This window comes from Taudactylus pleione, unplaced genomic scaffold, assembly GCF_031769625.1.
Source record: "Taudactylus pleione unplaced genomic scaffold, aTauple2 ptg000032l, whole genome shotgun sequence".
Taxonomy (NCBI): Eukaryota; Metazoa; Chordata; class Amphibia; order Anura; family Myobatrachidae; genus Taudactylus; species Taudactylus pleione.
Window position 1 is genome coordinate 8,043,323 of NW_028284434.1, and position 18,272 is coordinate 8,061,594.

The 18,272-nt window shown below is 43.9% G+C and overlaps 1 protein-coding gene across 1 annotated transcript in view; it reads left to right on the plus strand.

Annotated features, from left to right (window-relative positions):
• SDR42E2 (short chain dehydrogenase/reductase family 42E, member 2) overlaps positions 1–18,272 on the plus strand; it is a 57,683-nt gene that overhangs the window by 21,511 nt on the left and 17,900 nt on the right. Inside the window, exons 3-7 of the mRNA XM_088451848.1 lie at positions 1,923–1,980; positions 3,780–3,898; positions 7,209–7,284; positions 12,524–12,606; positions 15,108–15,245. Of these exons, the coding sequence (XP_088307974.1) occupies positions 1,923–1,980; positions 3,780–3,898; positions 7,209–7,284; positions 12,524–12,606; positions 15,108–15,245 (474 nt within the window). The remainder of the gene's footprint in view (positions 1–1,922; positions 1,981–3,779; positions 3,899–7,208; positions 7,285–12,523; positions 12,607–15,107; positions 15,246–18,272) is intronic.

Sequence of the window (18,272 nt, forward strand, 5' to 3'; positions counted from 1 at the left end):
GCCCATGCCCGGCACCCCGGAAACCAGGACATATGCACGGAAGCCCTAGCAGACGCCGGAGAGAATACTAAGACACCACTCACCTCCACTTCCAGCAACTAAGCCCAAGAACGCCGGCGCGGAGGTGAGTAGCGGCCGATACCAGGCTGCATCCTGAAAAGGGGCTTGTAGTCTTCAGTAGCTGTGGTTATCCGGAACACAGTGAAGTGAACAAATACTATGGATACAGAGGGGAATCGGGGTAAAGGAATACGTTTTGGGCCTGCTTCAGAGTTGTACGCTTTTAGCATCGCTGATACGTCTTTGGTCACGTATGCTAATGCCGCAGGAGGTGTCGTGTGTAAATAGACACCTGCCTCCTGTGACCCGCTGCTGCATCTGAGGACACAGCCATCAGATCTTTTGTGCAAATATCGGCCATCTGAGTAACCCTCAGGTTAGTCAGGATGGCTGATGTTTTCAGTGAAAACATTGAATCTGCATCAGAAGTCACAGACCCTGGCTTTGGCACACCCAGAGAATGGGGCCGACACAACCCCTATTTTCTGGAGCGCTGCTCGCTGCATCCCCTTCCTTGCTCCCAAATGGCTTGGGCGTCACTGCGAGCGATCTCGCAGACACTGATTGGCACATGTGCAGTACAGATCCCACGCATGCGCCAATCAGCCACCACCGAAGTTGTACACAAACCTTCGGGTTTGCATACAACTCTGAACCAGGCCCTTTATCCACTATTCCATTAGTTGAAATACGGAAGCTTATGTTGAAAATGGAAAACACTCATTTAGGCTGATATACAGTCTTAGCCTTATGATTGTTGGTGCTAGGGAATATGGGTCCATTTTGTTGTGAGGTTTAGCTCCTGATTTTTGGGAAGATGCTTTGTTTGTAAGACAGATAAACAAGGTATCTGATCATTTTATCGCGCAGATTGTCTCTTTTTATTTATCTGTTTGAAAAATGTCTGCATGCAGGCTGAATAAAATGCAATGACATATATGTAAAAGGTAAATAAAACAAAGTATCCTTGTACCAGGATCACACCGCGCTGCGATTCACCTGGGGCAAATACATTCAGTTTCTGCATGCAGGGTAAATTCTGACTGCTATTGCATGTAGCTCACAATTACCGGGCCTTTTTATTTTTACCCTGCAATTTAGATTTGCATTTGGACACACCCCTCTCGCATCTAAATCTCTCTGCACATTGGGCCTGATTCAGCAAGGAACGCAACTGCAAATGCAATAGCGTTTACTCACGCGGTTTAACTGCGATAGTATGCTAATACATTGCCATTGCAATGCCGTCGCAGCCCTACATAAGGATGCCCACTTTACCATACACACATCCGTAATGTTTATCAAGACTGCAAAACCATCGGTACAATAGAGTACCATCGCAGCCTCACGCACACTTGCACAAGCCCTGACCTTACTCAGAAATTGCTAACTTTCACGCACGCTATGAAGTCTCAGGCTGCGTAGGGCTTCGCAGTGTCTAATTTATGCACACCCCTGCAACGGCATTCAAACACACTGGCACTCCTGTGTTCGCCCAACCACACCCTCGTTACCACCCACAAACAGCACTTCCTGTCAATCACTCTGCGAATGGTCTGCGTAGTCACTGCGATGCATGCTTATTACCAACTACATTCCTTGCTGAATCAGGCCCATTGTACATTTCCCCCACCTGCAGTGCAGCATGGTATTACCCAGGTGCAATGGTATTGGCTCTTTCTTGCTTTGCTCCCAACTTAGAATCAGCCCCACAGTGTCCTGCTGCCTTTTCAGTATAATTCTGCTCTTTTAAAAGGGATAAAATAAAGACACCTACAGTAGGGTACAGGGAATTATACATTACTTGAAATTAATCCAGTGGAATTATTTGATCCAACAGAGATTATTCTTATGCATTTTAGCTACAGAAGAAACAGATTGAATCTATAAACGTTGGAGGAACACAGGTTGTTATTGATGGTAAGTATTTTTATTTTTTATTAACATTAATTTAGCTATAACAAACACAACGGGGCCCATTCAGAGTTATGCACAAGTCTGTTTTGTGAATAGATCTATCGCGATTTATCACACTGTGGACCTCATTCAGAGTCGGTCGTTGCTGCCGCACGGTCGTAAGGTAAAAGGGGCCGGATATGCAAATGAAGCGCTTGCAAGTTGCGTCGTTAAGATGGGATCGTTAGCTGGACGAGCGAGGGGAGGATGAGGCCGTAAGACTAAAAATACGCCCCCTTCTCGTTCCCATTACACGTCATCTCTGGGCATATAAGGATTAATCGAGACCATCGGGAACCATCGGAGCTGGTCGTAGACCTTAAGGTTGACCATACCCTCTCTTAAGCACTACGATCAAGTCAGTGTAAAGACCTCCGATGTCACATGTGCCATGACACTACTTAGTTAATTATGCACTCCCATAAAACGCCGTTTGCATAGTCAGGCACGCCTGCGTTCGGATCTCCACTCCCCCGTTCACAAGCACCTTCCACCGTTACCACCCACAAATGCCTCATCCTGTCACTCAAACTAACGACCTGGCCAAGTTGAAGGAGAGAGCAATTTCTGATCGTAATAGCTAGTTTGCGCATGCGCATTGCGAATTTTACGCATGCGCAGTTTAGCGAACATCGGTGGCGTACGACCGTGCGGCTGCAACGACCAACTCTGAATGAGGTCCTGTGCGTGCTCTGTAGCTGAGCGCACGCATTTATGGGCGATTCAGAGCCGCAGGCATCTCATTTGCAACTCCGCTTTCATCTGAGCCCGTGTAACTGGGCGGCAATGCGGCACTTGGTTCAGTGAGGGGAGTGTAATCCAATTTGTGGTCTGAGCTGAGTTGACCTATGCATAGATTTGTTTGATTTCAGATGGATAACTTGCACCATGTATAGTGCTGGTGCAAGGGCATGCTAATAATGATGACGGCCATTTAAACAAACATGTATCGTGGCAGTGTGGTCGCACACAGGGTGGAAGAAGGAGGGTGCGGGGGCCAGTGCCAGCTGCTGAGGGAGACATTTTCCCCCTTTGCAGCGCTGCTGCCTCGTGTTCCTTCCCAGTCTCCTTCCTCTTCTCTGTGTTTCTGCCCAGTTTCTTTCCCTCTCCTCCTTGTCCCTGTCCAGTCTTCTCCCCCGGGAGTTTCTCCTGACTGTCCCGGCAAGCCCTTGGCCTCAGACACATGCAGCGGTAGTGATAGACGTGCCTTAGTGTCCGGCAGTGGCAGGGAGTGTGGTGGGTGCTGTGTCTATGTGGCCCCATCCTGTATGTGCGGTGTCCCTGATGCAGGGCAGTCTGGGGGCAATATAGTGTGTGCAGAGAGGGGAGAGAGGGCAGAACTCATGGGGGCGCAGCACATAGTATTTATTTATATTTCATTGGAGTGGGTGTGGCCACGCCTCCCTATTTGGCCATACCCTCCAGTATCTGGGCCCGTGTACACTCTCAAGTGCCCTGTAGATGAATACAACTCTGCACAAAGGCTTAAAGCTGCATTTATTTTTGTGCCCATCTGAGTGTAACCCTGAACCAGACCAATGTGACTGCAGTGTTGATGACTCAATATGTACAAGGATTTGTGTAGAAATGTATTTTGTATGAGCAATTATGGGCCGAAGACAAACATGAGAACAGCATTTGATCCAGAAAGTCACAAAAACTGGGATATTTTCACTGATAAATAAATCTCCAAGCTCTTCATAGAGCCAGTAGGTTACCTGTATATGCTCTGTGCTGTATAATGTTTCCATCTTTGCTTGCAGTGTGTATACAGAGAAACATCCCCAGACTCATTTACACCAGTACTGTTAATGTGGTATTTGGTGGCAACTACATAGAGGACGGTGACGAGGAAACAACTCCTTATTACCCATTGGAAAAGGTAATATGTGGCCAATTTAAGATCACAAATATTAATTACTATTGTTTAATTTTTAATTATAAGCAAATGAAAGGCTGTTTAATATGCAATATGTTGGGGAGATTATTAAAGGGATTGTTTTCCAAATTATTCAGTTTTTGAGGCACTCAGAGGCTTCCAAAATGTATCAGAAGCTAATAAAGATGTGACCTTTTACATCTGAAGCAGAGGAAAAGCAATAGTAACCTCAGTGATTAGAGGGGGAAGCAGAGGAAAAGCAATAGTAACCTCAGTGATTAGAGGGGGAAGCAGAGGAAAAGCAATAGTAACCTCAGTGATTAGAGGGGGAAGCAGAGGAAAAGCAATAGTAACCTCAGTGATTAGAGGGGGAAGCAGAGGAAAAGCAATAGTAACCTCAGAGATTAGAGGGGGAAGCAGAGGAAAAGCAATAGTAACCTCAGTGATTAGAGGGGGAAGCAGAGGAAAAGCAATAGTAACCTCAGTGATTAGAGGGGGAAGCAGAGGAAAAACAATAGTAACCTCAGTGATTAGAGGGGGAAGCAGAGGAAAAGCAATAGTAACCTCAGTGATTAGAGGGTGAAGCAGAGGAAAAGCAATAGTGACCTCAGTGATTAGCGGGTAAAGCTGAGGAAAAGCAATAGTAACCTCAGTGATTAGAGGGGGAAGCAGAGGAAAAGCAATAGTAACCTCAGTGATTAGAGGGGGAAGCAGAGGAAAAGCAATAGTAACCTCAGTGATTAGAGGGGGAAGCAGAGGAAAAGCAATAGTAACCTCAGTGATTAGAGGGGGAAGCAGAGGAAAAGCAATAGTAACCTCAGTGATTAGAGGGGGAAGCAGAGGAAAAGCAATAGTAACCTCAGTGATTAGAGGGGGAAGCAGAGGAAAAGCAATAGTAACCTCAGTGATTAGAGGGGGAAGCAGAGGAAAAGCAATAGTAACCTCAGTGATTAGAGGGTGAAGCAGAGGAAAAGCAATAGTGACCTCAGTGATTAGCGGGTAAAGCTGAGGAAAAGCAATAGTAACCTCAGTGATTAGAGGGGGAAGCAGAGGAAAAGCAATAGTAACCTCAGTGATTAGAGGGGGAAGCAGAGGAAAAGCAATAGTAACCTCAGTGATTAGAGGGGGAAGCAGAGGAAAAGCAATAGTAACCTCAGTGATTAGAGGGGGAAGCAGAGGAAAAGTATTAGTAACCTCAGTGATTAGAGGGGGAAGCAGAGGAAACGCAATAGTAACCTCAGTGATTAGAGGGGGAAGCAGAGGAAAAGCAATAGTAACCTCAGTGATTAGAGGGTGAAGCAGAGGAAAAGCAATAGTAACCTCAGTGATTAGAGGGGGAAGCAGAGGAAAAGCAATAGTAACCTCAGTGATTAGAGGGGGAAGCAGAGGAAAAGCAATAGTAACCTCAGTGATTAGAGGGGGAAGCAGAGGAAAAGCAATAGTAACCTCAGTGATTAGAGGGGGAAGCAGAGGAAAAGCAATAGTAACCTCAGTGATTAGAGGGGGAAGCAGAGGAAAAGCAATACTATCCTCAGTGATTAGAGGGGGAAGCAGTTGCGATTTCAACATTCCATGACCATGATAGCCATGATACGTTTCTGTGCCCTTCCACTCCATCCAGCAAAAAAAACAAATAATTTCTTGAGTTGGTGTAATTTGAAGGCAGATATCAGATTACTATTGGTGTTGCTGCTATTATGTGATATTACTATTGGTGTTGCTGCTATTATGTGCTATTCATATTGGTGTTTTGGTGTTGCTGCTATTATGTGCTATTGCCATTGGTGTTGCTGCTATTTTCACTGGTGTTGCTGATGTTATGTGCTATTATAATTGGTGTTGCTGCTATTATGTGCTATTAACATTGGTTTTGCTGCTATTTTCATTGGTGTTGCTGATGTTATGTGCTATTATAATTGGTGTTGCTGCTATTATGTGATATTACTGTTGGTGTTACTGCTTTTGTGTGCTATTACAATTGGTGTTGCTGCTATATGTGCTATTATGGAGAAAGGGAGCTAAGCCCTTTGTCCAGTGAAAACACAAATATTACAGTGAGTTAGGACTTCTCCTTATCTACTGATAGTATACCTGCTGTAGAAACTATTGTGAAACACTTCCCCATGGGAAAGTCTACTTTGTGAAAATTGCAGCGTACATGAGGGTTGTGTTGGTGACGTTAGGCCAATGCTAATCACTGCAGCGGCTAGGTTGAGCAGAGAAGGGGGAACGGTCCAAGAGAATGCCTCCTCCCTACTCCATTTGTGCAGGTAATCCAGGATCCTAACCACTGACATCCCGATGGTAAGGGTTAGGGGTTAGGGTAAGGCACTAAGGGAGGGTTAGGGGTTAGGCTGTGGGGGGAGGGTTAGGTTTAGACTGTGGGAGGCGAGGGTTAGGTTTAGGCTGCGGGGGGAGGGTTGTGTTTAAGGGTAAGGTTAGAGTACTTACCTACAGGTATCGGTATTTCAAACCAGTTAAGATTCCGAGCACGGGTATTGTGTGTGCCGGGTCCCGTACACAACCCCTTTCATGGTGTTGGTTCATGTATTTTCATGTGTTGGTTTTGCACACATGAAATTAGCACAAAATTATCATATTCCTGTCCACATCAGTCATACTGAATTCTCTTTCAAATTCTAATTATCACATCACCTGTTGATTTCTTATACTAGTAAGCTACAAGTTCCTCCTCTTATATAAATAATTGCTATCCAAAAGAAAACTGTCACCAATTTCTAGAGTCATACAAATACTCTCAAGCCTGTTGTGACATGGGCACCTCTCAGAGGACGCTCACATGTGGGCAGCACCCAAACTCTTGCCTTTTATGGTGAGTATGGCAGAGTTCAAAAAAACATTCCAAACCAAAAATCAGACACATTCTTGTGACCCTAACACTGGCTAGACATAGGTCACCTCATTAGTCACCAGCCAACTGGTTTAGCATTGGTCACTCCATCCCACAGGAAAAAGCAATTTTATATAACTCTGAGCTCCAACCAGAGCAGAATAGATGGCACGCGCACACTGTGCAGGGAGAGGCTGGGTGCTGCCCCCAGTATGACACACAGTCACACCCCCAAAATGTCATACACCAGGGTAAGTGGCCTCACAGGTACAAGGCCACGCCCCCTTTTATGTGCAGGAGGAGATCCCAAAGTGTGAATTTATGTGTTGGTAGGTATGTGCTAAAGAGAGCCCCTGGGGCCTGTTAATCAGGTGGGGGGGACAGAGAGCGTTTTTAATCATTGTATCCAATTATTAATTATGTTTGGCACTTTTTATTAAGAGCTGAATGTTACATTTTCAGCAGGTGGATTATTATTCTAAGACAAAGACTATTGCTGATCAAATGATCCTGGCAGCCAATGGGACCCCACTTCTGGGTAAGCCTTCTTGTAAGTACTACTGTGAGGCTATTTTCAGGACAAAGTATAGGTAAAAGGTAAATTGCTCCAAAAGACACATAACAAGATTTTTTTTCCTATAACACTTTATTTAGAGAACAAGATAATTAAAGGATATTCAAGACTATAATGTGTTTTAAGGATGAGCTTGATTACTTTGTGGGCATCTGTAATTATACCCACTCACCAAAAATAATTCACCCAGAAAATGATGCCAAATAGACAAATATTAATAAACGCCAATAAAACTTCTTCCAGTGTAAAAATATTTTTAATATAACAATAATTGTTCTTACATAAAATGATGTCAAGCTTAATGTCACTTTGTAGATTAGCGAAATTTGTGATTCTTTGGACTTAATACTTTTTAAAAAGTAGCCATTAGCGTCGACATAATACCCTATGCGTTTCGTCCCCTTGGAGACTTCATCAGGGGTAATCAAATAGGATCACAATCAGTTCATATATGGTCACACTGAATCTTGTATAAATGCCTCACAGATCAATGGAGAATAGATCTTTTATACAGGCCTTAGCCAATAAGATCACAAATGATTCATATGCAAAGTAAAAGTCTCAGAAAATAATGAAGGGCCTCCACTTCAGTGTAGATTAAGTCGTTAAGCTTTAGCATATAACTGGTCCAGTTCAATAGTACACAATGGGGAAATTACACAGTTCAGCTGCTATAAAGATATATATACTGTACACACATGTGTGTATATGTACTGTATGTGTATACTTTAAATATATATGTATATGTGTGTGTCTATATATAGACATACACACACACACATCAGACAGAGAGTGAGAATTAAATCATTCATAGGCCACAACAGAACAGCTTGCTGGGTTTGGTTTGTATATATTGGTCTTTTTGTGATGTTATTGGTCAGTAAAGGTTACAGTCTTCTCTTGATATCATGAACTGGCTTGTCTGTAGCCACGAATGTCAGAAGACTTTCCCTTACTGACATTATAAGTTTCTACTCGCACAATTGCTTCTAATTGTTTTGCCAGCCACGGGCCGGGCAGCGGTCACCCGATACACTCTGCTAGAATAATTCATGGCAGACCCCAGACATTTCCATAGCAGGGAGTCACTCCAGCACCTAAGACATTCAGAGCAGCGATAAGGTTAGAAATGCCACTGTACAACAAATTAATGTAAAGTGCAACATAATAGCAGGTGCCCCGGTGAGAATGTGATAAATTTAGCTGGGAGCATGTTACACTTGGCTCTCACTTCACCTGATACCTGTCGTATAGATACAAGTCGTTTCTAGTACTGACAGTATTCTCTGTGTCATATGCAGCATCACCTGTCATGTAAGTGCCCTTATAATAAGTGAGACTTACACAAGTGTACATGTGGAATAACCAATCATTAAGCTGTTGTCACATTTATAATTTGGGCTTGGTTTACAAAGAATCCTTACTGGTCCTGCTGCCGATATAACAGCTCACCAAACGAGGGACGTTCTGTAATTGATTATTTGTTCACATTATTAACCACTTATCTTTTTTTGTTTAACTCCCAGTCAATCCAAACACACTTTATACTGATTTTTTCCCTTTCTTTACATATTGTATTGGAATAAATGTACCTTTTAATTATAACAGCTTTACAAAAAAGAAAATCCCTTATAACAACAATAAATATAAGTAACCAATTGGTGGCATCACAGAGTGTTACAAAATGAAAGTTTTTTTTTTTTTAAGAACTGTTTATTAACGGCATCATGCAAATACATAAAGTGTTTATACGGTGATTAGGATAAGCTGAACACACTGATGTGCTTATAAATGTATGTAAATGTAGAATAAAGGAAAGAAAGGTGACATATTTTGCTTGTTTTTTTTATTTAAGATGAAAAAGAGGGAGGAATTAAAAGAGGGATAACATGAAGCAGGGATATGAGGGTTTCCTAGCAGACAGTACTGTCAATGTCAGGGCAAAAGTGAGCCTTAAGGCTAGATTTACTAACTCACAATTTTTCCAAGCCTCCAATCATTGGTGACTTTGGGCTCTATTTATTAACATTATTTTGACTAAAAGTTTTCACACCCTTTTCACATTATTTTAGTATCACCTATAGTTATTACAGGGCAATTGGAGTAGAATTCGTAAAATTCTACTCCAACCCCTAAGTATCACTTATTTTTAGTAATCAGATCGCATTTCCCATAATTGTAATGGGAAATGTGATCTGGCTGGTAGTTACTAAAAATAAATTGTGAAAAAAATACCTAGGGAGACCCTGTGATAATAACGCCACCTGGTGGTGGCGTTATCCATGGTCTCCCCCGGTTACCGGACTCCTACTCTGCTCTAACGGGGAGAGCAGAGCCGGGAGTCGGTCCCAGTAATCAGCTGTGTGGTCTAAACAGACCACAAGCTGATTCACTGCAAAAAAAAAAATAGTAAAAACAAAAATTCACTTACCTGACTCCAGGGACCGGTGGTTGGGGCTCCGGTGATGACTCCCCTCCGGTCAGCTGGTCTCCCATGCTGCACTGCGGCCCGGATATCAGGTGATCGGGTCCCAGTGCAGTATGGGAAATCACCTGACCGGAGGCATAGAGGACATCACCGGAGGCCCTGATCATGCAGGTAAGTGTAATTAAGGGAGGGGAGGTCGCAGGGAGGGAGGGGGGGTATGCGATCGTGGGGGGCGGGGCTTAGTGCCGGGGGGTAGCGGCGGCCAGTCGGCGCATGCGCGGGCACTTTGTCATGGTATTTTTTTCGAAAATACCGTGACTAGTGTGCAGATGGGATTCGCAGGGACAGAGCTTTTTCACAAGCTCTGTCCCTGCAAGGGATTTGTAGCAAATCCCTGTGATATTGCATGAATTCGCAATGCGAATTCAGGGCCTGATTCAGAGCCGGACGCTCTAACCAGAGCGCTCGCTCTGAATCAGGGCCCTCCTACCTAAAAATGGAGCGGCCTCCTGGCCGCTCGCATAGCTGTGGGTGACCACCCACAGCTTATGCGAGCGGCCAAAAAGATGGTCGCGATGGTCAAGACCATCGCGACCATCGTGCTTGCGACGAGACCCTGCGGTAGGGTCTCGCTGCCGCAAGCCCAGGAGTTGCTTTGGCTCTATCAGAGCCAAAAGCACTCCCACTTACATCACTAGCGATGTCAGTGGGGCCGGACCCAGATGGAAGGCGTTCCCATGGGAACGCCTCCGTCTGGGCAGCAACGCCCCCGGCACGCCCACCAAAGGGGGCGTGCTGTCAGTCACCATCGACAGCACGCCCCCTTTGGTGCAAGACCCATAGTGACTGCTTGGCTGTCGCTATGCGGGTCTCGCGCATGCGCACGACGGAGCTACCTCCGTCGTGCGCATGCGCATTAGGGCACCATCGACCCTCTTGCGAGCGTCCTGCGCTCGCGAGCGGGTCTGAATGAGACCCTCAGTCGTTAATATCACACTACAATCTGCATTCAATATGCGGATTGTAGTAAATAGAGCCCTTTGACCGATAGGTATAAAATGGCAATAGGAATCAATGCTAAACCAGGCTGGATGGCTTTGAAACACCGCCATTCAGTAAATGTGTCCCTTAATGTAACAATTGTAGCACCATTGGTCCAATATCCCAAAAGATGCACTTGGAACACCAAATGCTCCCTGTGTACTTCTGTCACGTGCTAGTACAGTTTTAGGGCCCTTTACTGTGACTGCGCCATTTATGTATCCACTGCGGCCCCCAATGGTTCCTCTTCCCAATTGGCCTGTTTCAGTCTGACTGAGCAATAATGGGAGGATGCGGGGTGGGTTCTTTCCAATTACCAGGGACCTCTGCAGATACCATAAATGCTGTCTTTACAATAATACGGTCATTTTTGTACAACTCGCCATTACTCAAAGCCAGAGCTTATACTGCACATAGGGCTTGAATCAGAGGTGCATGCAGTGCGATGTCAGATGCAAGTGGCCGAAGTTATCAGTCTGCAGATGTGGCCGAGTTACACCGTCCCAATGGCTACCGCCTGGAGACGCAGAAGGAATATGCATGCAGAGAGATTGATTTTCAGTTCCTGGGAGGTAACGGGATTGGCTAGCCAGAGGCAGGTGTGTCGCTGACAGATGCAGGAGCACTGACTCTGGACGCCATGTAGCGATTGTTAAATTTTACCTGCCAAAGGGCTGGTTCAGGGTCTGATGTTGCGGGCACTTGTATATCTAAGTATGCACCAAGACGGAATAGCACCGCTACAAGTGGGCGTCTCAGTAGGCTCAGATTTGGTCATGGCATTAGTATAAATACGCAGACGAGGTTGCAGCAAAAGACACCACCATGGCTGCATCTGCGTGCACCTCATAATCAGGCCCATAGTGATTTCTGTGTATTAGTAATGCCCATCTAATTACTGCCATTTATATGTGACATTTTACATTTCACTGATGCCTGGCCCAGCATATCTATGTCGCAGTAAGTGCTTATCGTATGCAGACTGAAGGTCTTGTTGTCCAATAAAACTCTGGCATCAGCATTAGTCATCTCTGTGGCTTCCATCCAACCCCCTAATAAACCACCGTTTCATAGAATCTTGAATTCTCTTTAGCAATATAGGCATTGTCCATGGTCTTGGTGGTATGGTTGGGCAGATCAGGGGTGTGGCCAGGTTGTCCTGATTTGTATTTTGGAATGTTGGGAGGTATATTTATATACATATATATATTTATATATAATATCTAGCCATCCCCGGCCCCCACAAAACTGGCATGAGTTCTTTGGCCATGGTTCTTGGGCTGGGTAAAGCATTCCCGATCTACCAAGACCAGAAGGACCCACTGGTCACTACCCAGAGGTTTGTGTAGTTATTATAGTGGAGTAATCCATGGCTTCTACGTTTTAGCAGAACAACACTGGTCACAGCTTTTTTTTTTCTTTAGTTATTGCTACTGTACTTACCATTATTTTATACAGTATATGCTACACTATTCTTATTTCTAATTAATTACTTTCTATTACATTGTTTCAAATAAGTTCAAAATGCATTGGTGAATTACTCTCCGATTTTTGGATTGATTTATTAATTCGGTAAAAGCATGGTATGTGTATCTTCCTGAGAAACATACTTTGGAGCTATTTATTTTAGCCATTGTGTTCTGAACGAAATGGAAGTAAAAATCTGAAATAGAATAAGTATTTTGCTCATCCTAAGTATTTTATTGCATTTTACATTTTTATGTGTTCTTGTAGGAGGCAATAAACTTCTCACTTGTGTATTGCGACCTCCAGGAATTTATGGACCAGATGAGAGAAGACATTTGCCAAGACTGGTTGTATGTCGTCAATGGTTAATTATATATTCTATATTATATGGGAGATTATTAAAAGAAAGGAGGAATTTTATCCAGCCACACCGGGTAATGTGATTATCTATAATCATACTGATCCAGCCACATCGGGCAATGTGATTATCTATAATCATACTGATCCAGTCACACCTGGCAATGTAATTATCTCTAATCATACTGATCCAGCCACACCGGGCAATGTGATTATCTATAATCATACTGATCCAGTCACCCCGGGCAATGTGATTATCTATAATCATACTGATCCAGCCACACCGGGTAATGTGATTATCTATAATCATACTGATCCAGCCACACCGGGCAATGTGATTATCTATAATCATACTGATCCAGTTACACCTGGCAATGTGATTATCTATAATCATACTGATCCAGCCAAACGGGGGGCGATGTGATTATCTATAATCATACTGATCCAGTCTCACCGGGCAATGTGATTATCTATAATCATACTGATCCAGTCACACCTGGCAATGTGATTATCTATAAGCATACTGATCCAGCCACACTGAGCAATGTAATTATCTATAATCATACTGATCCAATCACACCGGGCAATGTGATTATCTATAATCATACTGATCGTAACACACCGGGCAATGTGATTATCTATAATCATACTGATCCAGCCACATCGGGCAATGTGATTATCTATAGTCATACTTATTCAGCCACACTGGGCAATGTGATTATCTATAATCATACTGATCTAGTCACACCTGGCAATGTGATTATCTATAAGCATACTGATCCAGCCACATCGGGCAATGTGATTATCTATAAGTATACTGATCCAGCCACTTCGGGCAATGTGATTATCTATAATCATACTGATCCAGGCACACCGGGCAATGTGATTATCTATAATCATACTGATCCAGTCACACCAGGTGATGTAATTATCTATAATCATACTGATCCAGCCACAACAGGTGATTTAATTATCTATAATCATACTGATCCAGCCATACCGGGCAATGTGATTATCTATAATCATACTGATCCAGCCACAATGGGTCATGTGATTATCTATAATCATATTGATTCAGCCGTAGTGTAGAAGAGTAAGGGAATGGGACAGGTTGTGCGAGAGTAAGGGAATCGGGCAGATTGTGGAAGAGTAGGAGAATGGGACAGGTTGTGGGAGAGTAAGGGAATGGGGCAGATTGTAGAAGAGTAAGAGAATAGGGCGGATTGTGGGAATGCAAGAGAATGGAGCAGGTTGTGGGGGAGTAAGGGAATGGGGAAGGTTGTGGGAGAGTAAGGGAATGAGGCAGGTTGTGGGAGAGTAAAGGAATGAGGCAGGTTGTGGGAGAGTAAGGGAATGAGGTAGGTTGTGGGAGAGTAAGGAAATGAGGCAGATTGTGGAAGAGTAAGAGAATGGGGAAGATTGTGGGAGGGTAAGGGAATGAGGCAGATTGTAGAAGTGTAAGAGAATGGGGCAGATTGTGGGAGGGTATGGGAATGGTGCAGATTGTGGGAGAATAAGAAAATGGGAAAGGTTGTGGAAGAGTAAAGGAATGGGGCAGATTGTGGGAGAGTAAGGGAATGGGGAAGATTGTGGGAGAGTTCTTATTCTTGGGGAAGATTGTGGGAGAGTATGGCAATGGGGCAGATTGTGGGAGAGTAAGAGAATGGGACAGATTGTGGGAGAGTAAGGGAATGGGGAAGATTGTGGGAGAGTAAGGGAATGGGGAAGATTGTGGGAGAATTCTTATTCTTGGGGAAGATTGTGGGAGAGTATAGCAATGGGGCAGATTGTGGGAGAGTAAGAGAATGGGACAGATTGTGGGAGAGTAAGGGAATGGGGAAGATTGTGGGAGAGTATGGGAATGGGGAAGATTGTGGGAGAGTATGGGAATGGGGAAGATTGTGGGAGAGTATGGGAATGGGGAAGATTGTAGGAGAGTAAGAGAATGGGGAAGATTGTGGGAGAGTATGGGAATAGGGCAGATTGTGGGAGAGTGGGAATGGGGAAGATTGTGGGAGAGTAAGAGAATGGGACAGATTGTGGGAGAGTAAGGGAATGGGGAAGATTGTGGGAGAGTAAGAGAATGGGACAGATTGAGAAAGAAATAGGAAAGTGGAATTTTATGGAAGAGAATGGTAAGAGAATAGATTGTGGCAGAAGAGAAAGATTTGGATATTCATATTGTAGCAAACTAAGAGATGGACAAACTGTGACCGATGAAGCCACAGTGTTACTAAGTATTACAAAGATGAGCAAATTGGGTTAAATGGATGGACTGGATGCAAGAAATGGCAGAGGAGAGTACAGGGTGCCAGATTGTGATAGATGTAGGAATAGTCTTCTCCTGACATGGATTTAAGCAGAGACAGACTAACTTGAAAAATATGATTTAACTGAGGTGGGTATAAACTGTTCCCACAGATGTTATACAGTAGTAACCAGATTGCAAGATAATGATGCAATTATCTATAAAATATTCTTTGTGTGTTTCCAGGCAAATGCTGAGAAACGCTTATTGTGCTTTAAATTTTGGAATGACCGGACCAAGATGAACTGGATTCACTTGTACAACCTGATTGAAGCTCATGTACTTGCTGCTGAAGCACTGACTGCCAGTAAAGGATATATAGCTGTGAGTTATTGTATGTAATAGATTGAAGATAATGCCGTAACAATACTTTGCTTAAATGCTAAATAAGTATGATGGGCCTTATTTACAGTTTGGAGCAAATGAAGCTAAAGGGTGGAAAGTTGCACCTGAGTTTTTTGCATGCAGAGGGTATACTGGCTGCTTTTGCATGTAGCACACACATAGTGGGAAACTTTATTCTTAAACTGTGATGTAGAGTTAAGCTAGGGTGTTACCCTATCCTACCAAGTCTAAGGGCCAAATATAAAAACTCGGAATTTGCAGGAGTAGGTGCAATTCTGACGAGTTAGTAACTAGATTTAAAGCAGCAATTAATTAATGGGCAAAACCAACCAGCTATTTGGAATATCTGTAATTATGTAGCTTATTGTAAACTACTAAAGAGACGCTGCATATGCCGTGTCACCTCAGTCCACCCGCTATTCGGCCGGGCCCTTCCCCGTGCTCTTGTCACCGATCCACCCCACTCTGTCCTCCCCTGCCTACAGCTCTGTCCTGTCCCCGCTTATTTTTGGCTCAGAGCAGTATCCGGTTAAGGTGACTTATCGTGGTGCAGTGGGGGCTGTTGGAGGGGCAGTGCACAACCCAGGTCCTACTGTACTTTGCATACATGTAGCAGACAGGACAGACCTTACCAGATTATTATATAGATGTCGAATTAATGTCCACTTTTGTAAATTGTCTATAAATTTACAAATGTGTGATCATGAGCCAAAGCCTTGCAATATCATGTATGTCCACAAGTGGCCCTCGCACCAGTAAAAGGAGAAGTTCACTGAGAACATTTGACTGTATTAAAAATCAAATTATGGGGAGGCGTGGTCTAGCGGGCAAGTATGGTGGAGGCACTTTAAAAGATCTCCTGCCTGTTGTCTGACAATTGCTCACCAGGCGCCTCTCACCGCTCCCTGGGAGAGCCCCGCTGGGTTCCACATACTTGGCTTAGCTGACCTGCATCAGGGCATATGGTCCGCTGAGCCGTGGACTCCTCCAGTGCTTTTGTGGGTGTGCCTACCCACCTCCTCTCAGTCGGGACCTGTAGTGGAGGACGCCGCCTCCGGGGACATCCGTCTTCTGTCCAGGCTCTCCTCCCTCTCTGTGCACATAACTGCCAGCGCTGCTCATTATTAGGCCCCTGGTTACCGCTGAATAGCGCGGAAAGGTGGAAGGGCTGCTCTGAGCTATAGGTCTCTGTGGATTAGGCGCCCATTTTCACTGAGATGCTCTAAGACACAGAGGGACCTGAAGGATTTCCCTGCTGCACCAGGCTTAAGACTGCTATCACATCTGACCTTGGGCATCCTCCTCATAGTATTCATATACTGTTGCTTGGCTGTGGTGAGTTTGAGAGACCAGGAGTGATCTAAAATATCTCCTCACTGGCATACTTTCAAATATGCAAACAAAAAGTATGGTGGTCGCTCACATCAACTTAATGACATTGCACATGTGCTTGTAAAGGGTGGGGTTTACACTGAGCTACAGAAAAAAAGGGATTTTCCCTCCAGCACACTGCAGCAAAATCAACAAAAATACTTGAATCCTACATGATAATAGAGATTCAGAGGTATTGGTTTACATACATTTGCAAATATATGAATAAGCGCTGGACCAACGTCAAGGCTCCTCTATACCAGCGTCCCTAACATTATGGGGTTCACGTCCGAGACGCAGGGAACCCCAAAATAATCCAGTCAAGGACTATCCCCAGGGCATCACACGAAAAATGGAAAAAAGGTGAAAGTGAAGTGTAAAGTATAGTTGTGTAAAGATAAATCAATAAGTGTTAATATTAAGGGGTTAAAATTACATAAATAATAGACAAACAAATAGAAAGGTGATAAAAAAATTTCTATGTGAATTAAGTGGTGATGCCCTGAAAAAAGGCCCAGCCAGAGCAACTTCGGGGGCCCCACGCCCAAACGCTCACCCCAAAATAACTGTTGCTACCTAATAGTAGCACCCACTCTGGGTCATATAATTACAAATTAATGTACTGCATAATAACAGTACATGTATAAGCTGAGAGCAGACTCACCTAGAAGGTACCCCAGAAACCTCCTAATGGCACTATTCAGACCAACACATCCTCCCAATGCTGGCTCCTTTCATGCCTCACAGAACTGCAAACAAAAAGTATGGTGGTCGCTCACATCAACTTAATGACATTGCACAGGTGCTTGTAAAGGGTATATATTGAACAGTCCAGGTGCTTGGTTCTGTTCATATCATATATAACTAAGGCAAATTAGTATACTCTCATTACTCTGATATTTTTGACAGTGTTAATCTTATATTTTATACCGAGTCTGATTACACACCTCTCTTTGAAGTAACTATTTATTTCAGATATAGATATTCAACAATTAAACCTTTTGTTTCCATTGTTTGGGGCTTTAGCTCCCTCTTGTGGAGATTTATTGCAATTCCACACCACATTTTTTGGCTCAGTTTTATTCTAGTTTGTAATAAATGCCTTAGTAGAGGAGAATCTTCCCTAGCCATGTCCTAGATCTCTGGACTTGAGGATGCCTGCTGGGCCATGAGCACAATATGCTGAGGGGAACCTGACATGTGGCACATATCCTTCCATGAGCCTATACATATGAATTCCTGTGGGATTATATCAAATTCATTACCTCATGGGGAGACGCAGTATTTGTAAAAAACCTTCTGCCACTCCCGCTAAATCATCCCAGACTTTGGCTTTTAACACTCTGTTTGGAGCTACATCAACTTCCACGCCTGAATCTACTAATCAGAGGTCGCCATCTATGTAATTCTGATGGTGGTGCAATACCTGATCCACACTCACCCAGGCTCTCTCCATCCTTACAAAATGTAGGTTTTTGAAGCCAGCGAGATCTTGTCACATTTACACTCTTTGCCGACGTGACAGGATATTCAACAAGACCTACAACTTATGGAACAGCGTCTTCAGGAAACTGTAAAGACCCACTTAGCAACACTTCAAATGGATCTCACGCACGTGGCAGACTGTGTAAAGCC